This window comes from Pholis gunnellus (genome assembly GCF_910591455.1).
Source record: "Pholis gunnellus genome assembly, chromosome: 6".
NCBI lineage: Eukaryota > Metazoa > Chordata > Actinopteri > Perciformes > Pholidae > Pholis > Pholis gunnellus.
Genome location: NC_136532.1, coordinates 8295771 through 8310403, shown reverse-complemented (window position 1 = coordinate 8310403; position 14633 = coordinate 8295771). Strand labels below are relative to the sequence as shown.

The following is a 14633-nucleotide window of genomic DNA, read 5'->3' as shown; positions in this document are numbered from 1 at the left end:
ACAGACACTGGGCCCACCACTAAACAGCCTCAAAGAAGGAGGCAGAGGGCTGGATGAATTTAACAAAACACACACACACACTTTCAGTTCGATGAAAGAAATCAATAAAACAACTGTCTGGAGAAATCTGGAGCCAATGAGGACTGGAACAGGACTATTAGTGAGAGGGGCCCCACACGACTGAGCTCTCTCACACAGACAGACAGCCACACACACACACACACACACACAAACACACGCACACTCACTACCGGGCATACCTGTAGAGAAAAGGCTCTGAGCGCCGGGATGGGGATGAGGGCTGCCATGAAGAAAGCTGTGACGTTGCTGATGGAGGTGAGAGCCACGCTGGCCCCGGTCCTCTTCAGGCACTCCCCCGTACGGTCCTGACAGACAGAGACAGACAGGTAGATGAAAGCAAAAGCAATGAAACTTGACTCTCTTGATCAGATTTTAGCCAAAGGCAACTGTGTAATACTTGAGATTATGTACAATTATCATAATACTGATATGACTGACAGTGATTGCAATGATTCTCAAAGCCCTGAAGTGCTCTTAAATAAGCCACCTGGGCCTGTCTACTTCTGTTTGAAGAATAAAGGTAAAAGTTGAAAGAGATGACATGCCGTCACTCAAAACAGATAGGTTCTTTGTGTAATCAAGGCTTTTGATTGGCCTTTTTATTAGTATTTAGTGATAAGCATGCACACACCAGGTTTGCCAGCAATTGTGTGAAGATGTGAGGACGTGCAGGACCACACAGGGAGTGTCTGCAGGCGTGTGTGTGTGTGTGTGTGTGTGTGTGTGTGTGTGTGTGTGTGTGTGTGTGTGTGTGTGTGTGTGTTTCAGACAGGAGAGATCAGGTTCAGCTCTGTTTAGTTTTCATCAGAGCCACACAAAGGAAGTTGGGGGATGAGGGAGGCAAGGCTGGAAGGGAAGGGAAGGGAAACGGGGGGGAAAACAAAAACAAGCAAATACATGCCTATGTTTTCCCCCCCTCTGGAGATGAAAAGTGATCCCGCTCCACACACACACACACGAGATATATATAAAAACATAGACTTTAATTACTGGTTTTTGCACGTTATTTTTTTTAATTCTGTATTCTGATTTATGATCTAATTAAGAGCGCGATGGACCCCGTTCTGTTTTCACATATTGAATACGGAGCATTGCTTGGATAAGCAGGCTGAGTGTGTGGCACATGCAGCAGGCTGGTAGACGCTACACCACAGCCACCGACAGGCTTTTCACACATTCCTCCATGAAGGAGATGAGACAGCAGAATGGGTCGGAACAGCGTGGACGTTTGCCTCACCTCGAATGGGATCCTCTTGTTCTGTCCGGTCTCACTGAAGGCATGGGCGAGGAGGAAGACGTCATCCACTCCAACACCCAGAGCCAAGAAGGGGAGCACCTGTAGCACACGCAAAAGCTTCATGAGCTCCATGAGCCACAAGGAGGACCACAGCCGCTACAACCGCGTTGAATTTTTTGAGGGGTACAAACTAAATGCAGCGTAGCCAAAACCATGCATCATCATTGACAATATTTCATATTTTGTATAAAGGTTGTTAAAGGAAATGGAAATGGTAAACATTTGATCTCATTGTGTTAATCTGCGTTACCTGTGTGGTGGCAGCATTGAAGGAGATGCCCAGGAGAGAGCAGAGGCCCAGGCCGGCTGCCACAGACAGTGTCACCAGCAGGACACCCGCCAGCCCTACAGCCCCCTGAGACTTGGCACAGTCCCACCGTAGCATGGTCAGACATGCATAGGCCAGCTGGGAACAGCAAACAAGAAGTCCATTTATCATGTCATTAAACTTCTTCCCGCCTCTTTTAGCTTTTCTGTAATCCAAGCCTGGGTTGCTCAAAGCTGTTCACAAAATATAAATATGGGCTCGGTTCTCACCATCAGCAGGTATCCACTGGCCACACGGATGACACTGACGTCGGAGAAGGACTTGAGAATATCTTCCAGAGTGGTGCTGGTGAAAGACAAGACCTTCTGAGAGGAGTTTGCTGCCACACTCTGCAGCACCGCCTAGAGAGAGGCAAACAGGAACGGGTAGATAGAGAGGAAAAGCAACATTAAAAATTATTTTAATAAGTGATCAATAAGGAATAATAGATAAAGAGTCTTTGAACAAACTTCCAAGGCAACGAAAAAGATTCGGAATACCATTAAAACAACAAGCTTGAACAGGCTGCTTATGAATGGATAAAATCCATCCCACAAAAATGTAAATTTGGCAGGAGCGCGTTTGCTCTCCCACAGCGCAGCTCTAGTTCAGGTTCAATGACCACACAGCCAGAACTCCCTGATTTGAACGGTCAAATATTGTGCTCATGTATAATGAGCGCCCGCTCTCTTTTTCTTTCTAAGAGTTTTGTTTCTGAACTAAATCAGTGCAAGTCTCTGCAGAATGAAATTGATTTGTCTACCCTATCACATTTCTCCCTCAATATACCAGCTCAAACTATTTCACATGTATAACTGATGCGTGCCTACTGCCTGATTTCCAGAAGCAAATATTATAACTTAAATGTGTATTACTCAGAGAAAGCATCTCACTGATTCAATATAAGTTGCACCTCAGATGGCAGACCAACTGCGCCTCCAATCCTTTGTTGATAAATAACACGGAGCATACAGTACGTCTCAAGGTACAGGACAAGTAAAATGCTCTCTGTGTGTCTTTGAAGACAACAAAGACAAATCGCCGCCCTGAATAATGAGCTCTGCCTCTGTTGGTATTTGGAGGAATCTGCAGACAGTACCATGACCCATCCTCTCCCTCTCTCACTATCTCAGGGCAGACAGATGGCTTCAACATTGAACTGAAGTTACTGCTCAGTGGGGAGTAATGCTGGCTGACACACATTAGGAAACACGCAATAGATCACACTCTCACACACACACACACACACACACACACACACACACTCGCACCCACGTGTGAACTCGCACATGTGTCAGGCACATACCAACATGCATGCACATACTATTCATGCAGGCACGCCTAACCGTGAGTAATACACACCGCTATAAGACAGAAATTTGTCATCTTTTACTTCTTTTTTGATTGCCGCAGATAAAAAAAACCTGCTGTTTTCAAATAAACGATCACACCTATTTTCTAGCTATCTGTGATCTCTGGGCCCCAAGACGAATGGCGCGCACACACGCACACAAGGTCACACTATGTCGAACAGAGGTTGGGGGCCCCCCAAAAACAAAGACCAGATGATGTCACACACATGAGCCACCAATGGGGCCACAGCTGGGAAAGCAATTGTGTGTGAACTTCTGAGTGTGTTTGCATGTGTGTTTGTACGTGAGTAAAGAGAGAGAGAGAGAGAGAGAGAGAGAGAGAGAGAGAGAGAGAGAGAGAGAGAGAGAAAGAGAGATATCCAGCACTCCCTTAATGTATTCCAGACACGCTCACCCTGTTGCTCTATTGCTCCTCTCTACTGAGCATTAAGAGGAAAGCGTTGGCCTATTACCACACACCAACAGTGGTGCTAGTATCTATCAGGGGCCCGGGCTTTGGATGGGGCCTTTCCATGTTCACCTGTATCCGGTCGTTGATTTACGATGGGGTCGTAGAGGATTTAGGGTAGATTTCTTTTCTCTTTCGGTGCCCTCTGTTTTGGATCTCTCTCTCATTTCTGAGCGCTTTGGCCCTTACCTCAGAGTATTTCCTCTGCCAGGCTTCGAGTATAGCTGCAGCCTTTTCTTCATTCCAGTTGATGTGGGAAACCTCCTCGTAGCCCCGAAAGTGCTCAAACATCTGCTTGGGAGTCATCAGCTGGAACATGGTCTGTAAGGCCTGGGCACTGAAAAGGAGGAAAGGAGAGAGGAAAGGAGAGAGGAAAGGATGGAAAGGATGGAAAGGACGAAAGAGGGAGAAGAAACAGACGGAGGTCAATGGCAACATCATGTTTACACGAGAAGATCAGCAAGGTGGTGAGCTGGCTTCTGGATTGTGCAAATAATCATCAAAGATGATGGATTCCCAGCACCGACTAGAATTAAAAGCTTTGGGTTGTTAGAACTTTTACTTAGTCAAAATGCTGGCAAGCTTTGAACACTTGCCAAAGACACAGTATTTGCAGATTGTGTGAACCAAAAGGACAGACCGTTGCTTGAATTCAAAATCACTTCAGGTAATCTGTGGATTATTCTCATTTAGTGATTGATCAGTGATCAAAATTGTGAATAAATGCCCAAAACAATTTCCCAGAGCCCAAAGACAAGTGTTTGTTTTAAACAACCATTAACCTGATTAAACAATCATATCATCATAACCACAATCACATTACTTATTATTATTATTTATCTACCCATTAAAAAGACACTAATAAAGACAACAGAAATGTGTTTTTACATATGTATTTGTCCACAACAATCTTCCCCTAGTCCAACATGCTCTCCCTTAGATTCAAAGCTCTTCTCCTTCAACCAGCATCACGGCTAATATTCCTTGCAATGATACGATACGGCAACAGGAGCCATCTAGTGCTGCTAGACGTAAACAGTGGCTTTGTTTGAACCAACATGCCTCAGAAATACAGGTCCATATGTAATCTTATCTCTTCTCTATTCCAAACCAGACTGAGAAGTTGGATGGCACAAAGGTTTTTGGACTGGATTTGATAGTGACAAAGGAAGTGCCAGATCCCATTTAATGGGTATCTGGTCCTAATCTGCAAGGTTCCCGATCATGTTCTGACAGATTTTAACAGGGCCGTGGGATCCAGTGTGGGGAGGAATGCACCGTCCTTGATGTACACATCAGGAAGGTAATAAAGTAATGAATGTGATCCGTGTAAAATGGTGATAATGACGGTAATGGTGGCAGTTAGGTCGCATTCCACTGCGTGGCACGGCTCCAGCTCGACTCTTCCACAAGAAAAAGTTGTTGACTGGTGCTTTTTTTGGTACCATGTCAGTACCGTCGCCATTTCTATAAAGCAGAGCTAATGTCGATTTTAAAAGTGTATTTCATCTTAGATTTATCCATTTATTTATAGGTCAGCTACGCCGAGACCAAGCGCAGACGTTCCGCTGATTGGTCGGCGATGAAATGATTCAGCGAGTGTGGCGTCGAAGAGGATGTCAGTTTTTACGCGGTCTGCGTCGCTGCGCCGATTAGCAGAGAAATCACGCTTACACTGACGGGGAGCCATCTGCAGCGGAAAACGAAACAGAGAAGCACCTGGTCCTGAAAGTGAGTGTGGTGGAGTCGAGCCGAACCGTGCAGTGGAAATGAGGCATTAGCAAACAAGATGTAGAAATTGAGTGCCAGCAGTAACAGCCCAATGGACAGAGCAACTAAACCACATACAGACACACACACACACACACACAGGCAGGCAGGCAGGCAGGCAGGCAGGCACGCACAGACACCCTAATGACCCAATCTTGCCAGGAAAAAACACAACCACAAAACAAACAACGCACCCCACTGTACTCTGGAGCCAGTTTGCGTGTAAATGTGTGTGTGTGTGTGTGTGTGGCTTTAACTTGGTGTGTACATGCATGTGCATGGGCCATCCAAACTGCAATTTCACATTAAAATAAGTGGTCCATTAGCAAAATGTTGGATAACTTGTGTAGCTTTCCCCTGTTAAAAGGGTAGCTTCTCATTGCTTGATAAAATGTGCATGTTTTTTATTCCCGTATATGTTTTGAATTGACATAAGAATCTTGAACAAAACGGTGACTGACTGATTGTAATGTGTTGTGTTCTGGAGAGCATACAGCTTATCGCACACATAAAAATGTGTATATTATACATCCATATGTATCCCACAGCATCTTTACGCTTTGTCCTGGTGCTTGTGCTGTGCTTGTCCATGCACCCCAAATCGCTGAACATTTGGACAAACTAGCCCGGCCATAGATCCCTCCGTGTACATGTTTGTGTGCGTATGAGTGGGTAGTGTCCAAGCAGAGCGTCCAGAGCTGAGCAGGAACAGCTGGAGCTCTAAAATTTCACTGGAATCCGCTAATGACTGCAAGATTTACAGCACACCGCGCACATGCACGCATACCCACACTGGTTTCGGAGCGCATAAAAGAACAAAAAAAGAAACACACACTCTTTTTTCAGAATAAGCCCTGCAGTGATCACCACAGTGTTTATGAGGGTGTGTATGTGTAAGTGTGGGTATGTTACCTGAGCAGGGGTCCGCTGCCGTTCTTGGTGGTCCCTCCCACGATCAGTTCCTCCTGCCAGTGCATGTACTTCTTGGACAGACCGTGGCAGCCGCCGCTCAGGGCCCGCGCCACGTCGAATGGCTGGTGCAATAAAAGCAACAGGCGAGAGAATCAAACCAAAGACTGAATGTTTTTACAAAAACGTACAAATGTTGCACAGCGTTGTGTGTACTCCAAGGCCAAAGCTTGAGACTGCGTGTGTGTGTGTGTGCCTACCTTTGTTGAGTTCTTATTGGGCGCAGTGAGGGGGCAGTCGGGGTCAGCAGGGTTAAGGCAGGGTCTATCCATGTAGCCGTGTCCAACATCTGCCTTTTCCAACATGTCCTCAAAGCTTTCCACGGGAAAATTTACCCTTCGCAAATCCTCAAGGAACTCCTTGGGGTCAAAGTTGGTCCATTGCAAAGGGTCTTTACCTCTGCAGAGTTAAAAGTAAGTAGGAATACTGTTAAACCATGACTTCAACCATGTTTTAAGATGCTGTGTTTCTGTTTCTGGGCATTGTTTTAATACATTTTATGGAAACATTTATCTGTACTTTAAGCCATCCTTCCTTTTGGAAGAGAAAACCAAAGTGAACTGAAAAATGATTACCCAAGCTGCACATTCTAAACATTCATCCCAGTTTACAGGCCGACTTCCTGGTTCAACTTTGGGCTATCAAGCTAACCACAAATTGATTAGTAAAGGTCGAGCTCACTTTCAGTTTTGCCTCCAAATGAAGTGGTTTAGGTAATCTGGTTTGCTGATGACATGTTTACAACTGTTCTTATTGAGCACTAGTGTTTCTTGCTATGTGAGCTAGTTAGTTATCATAATCAATGGAAATGATGAATGAAAACTGGGAAAACAAGCTAGAATGTCTCTTTAAGAGCAAACACACTGGATGCAAGAACATGGAATCTGATGAACTGTTTCATCTACACTGGGTGTTGTGTTTTTGTTCATCATGCAGGTGCAATTACTTGTCCAACTCGATTTTAAAATATATTGTGAGTTCTTGTATTGTCGCCATTGTGTGTGTGTTGGAATGTATTTCAGGGTTTCGCATTTGTCAGACATTTGGGTGCAATTACCTCCAAACTTTACCACTCTAACAAGTCACATTTTTGCAATCCCTGTTTTGCTCGGTGACAGAAAACAATAAATGGAGACTAATTCCCATCATGCAATGGCACAGAGCTGAATTCCTGCTCCAAAACCAGTCCTTGTCTCTCGATGCCTCACACATTCCAATCTCCCTTTCTCTGAATCTCTCTCTCTCTCTCTCATTCAGACTACATTGTATGTGCTTAACCAGGCTTGGGTTATTATTCCCAGCCTTCCAACCAGAACATAGTAAAAACCTTTTTTACCATCTCACACACACACACACACACACACACACACACACACTCTGATGACACAGACTCAAGCTGATACACTTTCACACGTCCACATAAGACACGCATGCACTGATGGCAATGGCGCGCGCACACACACACACACACACACACACACACACACACACATGCAGAGGTAAAGGCCTGCTGAGTATTACTGTAGCAGCAGGCCATTAGCGACAGAAGGGGGCAGACAATGGTGTGAGGCCCAGGGCTGGAGAGAAACGATCACCAGCGATACGCATGCCAGCAACCACTACAATAGAGCCTTCAGAGGGGACGACACACACACCCACACACACATGCACACACACTCTTGTTCCTCTGTGGTGTCTCTTTGGATGGCCTGAGCGTGTTTGGGCAGCTTCTATTAAAAGGGGTAAAAACAAAATCCAGAGATCCAGATCTCCTCCTTCTCACTCCCGCTCTCTTGACAACAATCTGAAAAATACTGTGACCATAAACACTAACTCCATGACCGCTGAGCACTCATGAGCTCAGCGATTAAGACCTTGTTGTCCCCAATCAGTTTGCCAACTGGCGTCACAGTGAGGAAAACCCTTCTGATCATATGATCGTTAACAACCGTAATTTGACCTTGAATGAGATCAGGGGATCTGTCGACATGCTGCGTTGGCGTGTCGAGATTGTGCCGACGCGTTTTAAAACACAGATTCTGTCTGGTAAAAATAAAGAGGGTTTTTTGCGTACTTACGGGAGATAGACCATTCCAGACTGGAGCTTGGCTCCCTCCCAGAAACAGTCCAAAGGGGTGATGATGAGGCAGGGATGAAGCTTTTCTATGATCTAATTGGACAAACACATGCCGACACACAGCGGGTTTGACACACATTGACGACAGGAAGCGAATATAGCAAAAAAAACATCAGAGACAGAAAACGTGGATTGTTCTATTGTACTAGTTATGTTTCAATATGATCCAGAGAGTAAAATGAAGTGAACCATATTAAAGCATTTGCATCTTACCTGATCCATATAATGAGTTTCTGTGACTAGTTCTCCTGATTTGTAGCATAGGTTTTCCAATTTCCATTGTCTGAAAATGAGAACAAAAGAGTTTCTGTTCAGTTTCGGTCATAGCCATAAAACACCATGAGCCCCTTAGGCTACACTGATCAAAGAAGGATAACACGTCTTTCATCATTATGAGGTGCTGCTAGCCCAGACATAACTCAATACAGGTAAATCATAAACACCATAAATAACTACCGTAAAGCTTCGGGTATTTCTTGCAGGGCTTTTGTTATTGGATTGCATTAAACTGCACTATGAGACAAAACTGAAATTGACTTGAATTGTCCAGAACTGGAACATATGATGATTATATGATGATTATATGATGACGACCGACAGACAAGAAGCAAACCTGGAACAGAGGCAGACATGGAATAGCTAGTTACCTGTTATAAAGGTAAACATGAACTCTGCTGGCTCGGATGGCCGACTCCAGGTGCTGCAGGAGCGCATCCACCGTTAAAATATTGGCTCCGTCCTCCCGCGGCGTCTGGATCATCAGCTGAGGGTTAAACATGGCCTCCTCGCCTATATTCTGCCGCGTGTACGTCAGTTCCCGGTTCACGCGCCCGCCGACTGGACAAAGGGAGGGTGAATGTGTTAAAAACTTACATTTAAACAAAAACAACCTCTTTGCAAATATCCAACAGCCATTCTTACTGTCAAATATGCATGTGTATTTGATCAATTAGATGATTGGTCAGTATATATTTAAGGCTCATCCTTTTCAGCTTTTACTGAATTTCATCATTTGGATATAAACTGATTTGAAATTTGTTTGAGTGTCCAAGCAACAAACATCAAATCCTACCAAATTAAAATCTTAACTTTTCTCACCTATATGTCTTTGGGTTTGATTTGAGATAAGATCACTTCTTGAGCTACAGATGTTTCAGCACATGATGTTGTGTGTGTGTGTGTGTGTGTGTGTGTGTGTGTGTGTGTGTGTGTGTGCGTGCGTGCGTGAACATCTGTGACTCAAGTAGTGATCCTGAGCCCAGGCCCTTATCACACTCGTATCTCAAACAAAACCACTTTGCTTACAGTGAGCTTGCGCCACAGCAAAGCCAAACCCCTTTGAATCCAGAAGAGTAACATCATTCAAACAAATCCACATTTCACAAAAACAGCTCGATCTTTCTACCCCAATTTATGGCGAACAATTCAGCAGCGCCAGATCACGTTGACTGCATATGTTTGTGTGACAGTATGTGCTTGATAAAGAGAGTGAAGCGAGAGAGAGAGAGAGAGAGAGAGAGTGAGAGAGAGAGAGAGAGAGGCTGTCCTCCAGGCTTTGCTCCCAGTATCGTGGTGGGGCTAAGCCCTGTGCGTGCGCTCTGAGCTCTGAGCTAGCCCGAGCTACAAAAGCAGCCTTTCAGGCCCTTTGAGCTGCCCTGCTCCACCCCAGCACAGCCAAGGCAAGTCTGGCAAAGTCTCTCTCGCAAACACACACGGACAAATGCAGCCAATTGCTGTCATCCAAGCATGCACATATTTTCAGTCAAATGAAAGGGTAAACACCGAATACCCCCCCCAAAAAATGGCCCACAAACTTTAAAGCGATATAAAAGTATGGGTTTTTGTGCTCGGTACAAGCACATACATACTCGATGCAGCCTGAGATTTGTGTGTGTGTGTGTGTGTGTGCGTGTGTGTGTGCGCATCCTTTAGTTCGGTGTATCTGCGTCTGATTTATGAGCCCTTCCATCAACAGTGAGTGAAACCACTCGGTGAAAGCTCCGGCAATTCATAGTCACCTTCTTTCACTTGATCTCTCACTCTCACACACACACACACACACAACACGAAAAATGCCCAGTGAGAGAAAGCCGACTGTGTGAAAACTCTGTAACGTTTTAACTATGCCTTAATCCAATTTAACAATGCCACTCGATTCGTGCAACAGCAGGCATATATATTGAATATCTTCAGCCCATTGTAATGGCATTCAAGTTGAACGTAAGCATGCCTGTTCTGCTGAGCCGGACCACCCAGTCAGACCAAGGGAACAGGGAGGGAGGGGGCCATGTCTTGGGGCATTAGGAGAACACACTTGATTTCTTTTTTTCTGGGCCCAAACAGCATTCTCATCTGATCCTGTCTGAAGGCATGTTTTTAATACTCATCATTAATAGCAGGCCTAGGCTAACCGGAGCGACATGCTTTCCGCTGCTTGGCCGGCTACACGGCTACGTTACACCAGCCCTCCCTTCAAAAGAGCATGCATGGAACTGATTTAGACCCTACGCACACTGACAGTGGACTAACAAGTCGACTTGTCGGGTACACTCAACGCTCAAAAGGCAGAGCATATCGCCCCGAGGCTTGGTTAAGGTGCACTGCCATGGAGAAATATGAGGGAACGAGTATTGGGAAAGAGGTGCAAGGAGATGAGGAATGGTCCGATTGAAAAAAAAAAAAAAGACGAGAGAACGATCTTGGAAGGAACTCACTGTGTGTTTTGAACACATTCAGAGTTCTGGACTGCCACCCAAAGACCTTGAGTTTACAGCAAGCAGCGAGGAACGGGACAAGTCGAAGGAATGTACGCTTTCTCTACAGGAAACAGCACATCACGGCCTCGGGCTTAGAGAATTCCACACTTCACGAGGTTACAGCGTTTTGGGGTCAACACTCGCACAGCCTCGGGGTGAAATTAACACCCCAGCTGGACCAAGAAAATGTGTGAGTGTGCGCGGGCGCACTGGCGAGCAAGTGTGTGTGTGTGTGTGTGTACACACAGCTGTGTTTCTTCAATGACACATATCCCCATATTCCGTCTCCTAAGGAAAACTGGTTGACCGCGGCATGTGTTGATATCGTGAAGGTGTCCCGCTCCAGGCTCGGCTGCTGTGACCTTAAACAAAGTGTCACTGATTTTCAAATGCTTCCTATACCGGCTCCGTTGCTCACTAACTTTCTTTCTCTTTCTTGTTCTGCATCACATTCTTTTGAAGTGTGGCCTTAAACATGCTCACAGAAAATGTATTACAGAAACCCCCCCCCCCACCAAAAAAAAAAGGAAATTCTCACATTTGGAGAGTTGCAACGGGCAAATATTTGACATTTTCACACAATAAACAGGGCTGGATGATATAGACAAATACAAATATGGAGATATTTTTGACCAGCTACCTCGATACTGATACTGCGACAACATTGTAGGGTTGATCGCTTGCTTTTACAAAATATTTGCACAGTGATATTTTTGATAAATAATCATCAGTAATGTGGATATAATGACGAAGTGGGTAAAGGCAAATAATAGCACAGCTAGAAAAGTCTGGTAAGTTGAGAAAATGACATTTCACTTTACTGTGATGCCTAAAACCAGGAAAAGACAACATAACATGTCCTGTTATGAATCTAAAACGACATCTAGTCTCATTTCACAATATCGATAAAATATCGATATATTGTCCAGCCCTAATAATAAATGTCTTGAATAATATCACTTAATTATCATTTAATCAACTTTTCAAACTTTTGTCATCGTATTAACTGATTAGTCAATCATTTTCAGTGATAATAAACTAAGTATAGTAAGGATTTTGGATAGAAAGAAACTTCTGCATCACTGAATCAAATACTTGATCAATCACGTCAGCACTGACCTCCACCAGCCCTCTGTTAATTAACACACCTGCTTTAATGTGTGTTATATCTGCATGTGCGCGCTGCCGGGTGAATGATGAGAAACACTTCTAAACTAAGCACTTCTCAAAAATAAACCAGAATCAAAGTGAGAAGGGAAGAAGAGAAGAAAAGAGAAGAAGAAGAGAAGCAAGCCAATGTGTGTCACTGTATTGGAGCGCTAAGTGCGGGTATTCAGTGTGTTGCATAACATTAACCCCTGGTCCCCCCTATTCTCAAAGTAGGGGAACGGGGGGTGGTGGGGACGAAGGGAGAGAAAGTAGGTTTCTAAGGAACTGACATCACCCCCCCTCCCTCCTTTCAGTTCTGAACTCCCCCTCATCTTTATACTCTCATTTTCTCTCTCTTTGCTCCATTCAGCTCTACTCCGTGATTGGCCAGATCATGATGGCAATCAGCCCGGCCCCTCTGTCAAAGCCAGCCCACCCCCCTTTCCTCTCGCCAAATTTCTCTCTTTTCCATGCAACACACACACACACACACACACACAACAGCGTAGCCCCGCCCCCTGCACATCTCTTACTCCTGACAACGGAAGCATCCCTCACTTTCAGGGGAAACATGCACCAGCGGCAAACCAGCGTTCAGCAGATCTAGAATCAGTTTGAAGCCCTTGTGACTTTCGCCGGCACTAGCCGAGGTCGGATATAATACCTGACCTAGTTATAAGATGCTAAACGGATCTTTTGTGTGTGTGTGGGACCTTGAATATACTGTATGTAGGTGCGTGGGGCTAAACACATCTTTGTGTGCGTGTGTGTGTGCAGAGAAAGGATTAGCTGGATTAGGCCCCCTCTCAGCAGGGACCCCCTGTGGTGAGGAGGAAGCCCCCCAAAACCAGGTCATCTCTCTGCCACCAAGTCTACAGCGACCTCCCATACGCTGAGCCCCCATACCGCCAGAGGAAAGGAAGAGGACTCCACAGCTCTTTGCAGAACACCTGCAGTACATCAGGATGGGATCTGGAAAGCCATTCCCCCAAAAAACTACAAAAATAGCCAAATGCTACTTTGCTAAAGATAGTTTGACGAAGGCAATATATAAATTACATGCTCCTTTGACGCAGAACGTTTTATACGTATATTATACTTTGCGGACAAGAGATTTGTCCAATTTACATGAATGGATAAGAAAAAATAAACATGCTGTTTATTCATGTGACCGTACCAGATAAGGCAATTGTTAAGATATAAATATCATCAACTGCATATACAGGATAAGATCAAACAAAGGGTTCTCTTCTGAAAAATCAGACACTGCTTGCTTCGATGCTACGGCTGGTTTTCAAGTTACTTAAAAGAGACAACTCACTCCAAAATCAGAAATGACCTGTAGTGCTATTTAGCAATTTTAGATTGTTTTGGTGCGAGTGGCCTTGAGATAAGATAAAGAGGTTTTTATTGTCATTGTAGTGATACAAATCCAATGATTTGGAGATATCAGCCATAGAGATGTCTGTCGTCTCTCCAATATAATGGGACTATTTTCTCTCAACCATAGTTCTCACATGAAACTGCTCAAAACAAGGTTTGTGGATTATCTTGAGTAACCGAGTAATCTTTGGCGCTTTGAGCATTACAAGCCCAGTGCCATACAGTCTCATTCTTTTTTTCAAGAGAAGGCAGACATCTCTACGGCCCATATCTCCAAAACTCACACCAAAACAATCTAGATTGTCAAATAGAACTACAGATAACAGGAAAAATGTATATATGTGAACTGTCTCTTAAAGAGGTTTAGCAATGAAAGTTGCTTCCCAGTTGACTCTTTCTCTGAAACATTTGTTCTTGCTTGGTCCTTACTGGTCAGCCTGTTGAGTTTCCCACACTAAGTCCTCCACGTAACATCACCACCTCCTTTTTTCTCCTCCTCCTTTCTGTTTGTCTCCTTCTCAGCTGCCACTGCCAATCACCTGACAGCGCTTTGATCACTAAGACGCACCCACCTGTTGCCTTCCTCCGCCATTTGTCTGCTTCTACCTCCTACCATCTGCTGTCACTCTCCGTCTGTCCCGCAGTCCATCTTTGCTTCTGGGATTTTTATGCCAAGCAAATATAAGCAGCTTCTTATTCTCACTGCCACTGTACATCTTGATAGACCCGCTCAAACGACTGGGTAAATGTCAACAATTCTCTGCGGCCATTCAGGTCTGGCTGAAGGTATTGAGAACTTATTATATGTGTGAATCTCTTCTAACTATGAACATATTTAACAATAGCTGGGTAGCAAAAAGGGGCCACATGTTTCCTGTTAAAGCAGGGGTGTCCAAACTTCGTCAAAAGCTACTAGTGACAAATCTAGCGACTTGTTCATGGTGTTATTGGAGAATTTTCTGG

The 14633-nt window shown here is 44.6% G+C and overlaps 1 protein-coding gene across 1 annotated transcript in view; it reads right to left on the bottom strand.

Annotated features, from left to right (window-relative positions):
* Nucleotides 1–14633, bottom strand: part of ptch1 (patched 1) — a 48863-nt gene that overhangs the window by 20972 nt on the left and 13258 nt on the right. The window contains exons 3-12 of the mRNA XM_079160919.1: nt 9030–9219; nt 8596–8665; nt 8324–8415; nt 6446–6644; nt 6189–6310; nt 3696–3843; nt 1916–2047; nt 1629–1784; nt 1319–1417; nt 261–386 (exon numbers count right to left, since the gene is read on the bottom strand). Coding sequence (XP_079017045.1) covers nt 261–386; nt 1319–1417; nt 1629–1784; nt 1916–2047; nt 3696–3843; nt 6189–6310; nt 6446–6644; nt 8324–8415; nt 8596–8665; nt 9030–9219 — 1334 coding nt within the window. The remainder of the gene's footprint in view (nt 1–260; nt 387–1318; nt 1418–1628; nt 1785–1915; nt 2048–3695; nt 3844–6188; nt 6311–6445; nt 6645–8323; nt 8416–8595; nt 8666–9029; nt 9220–14633) is intronic.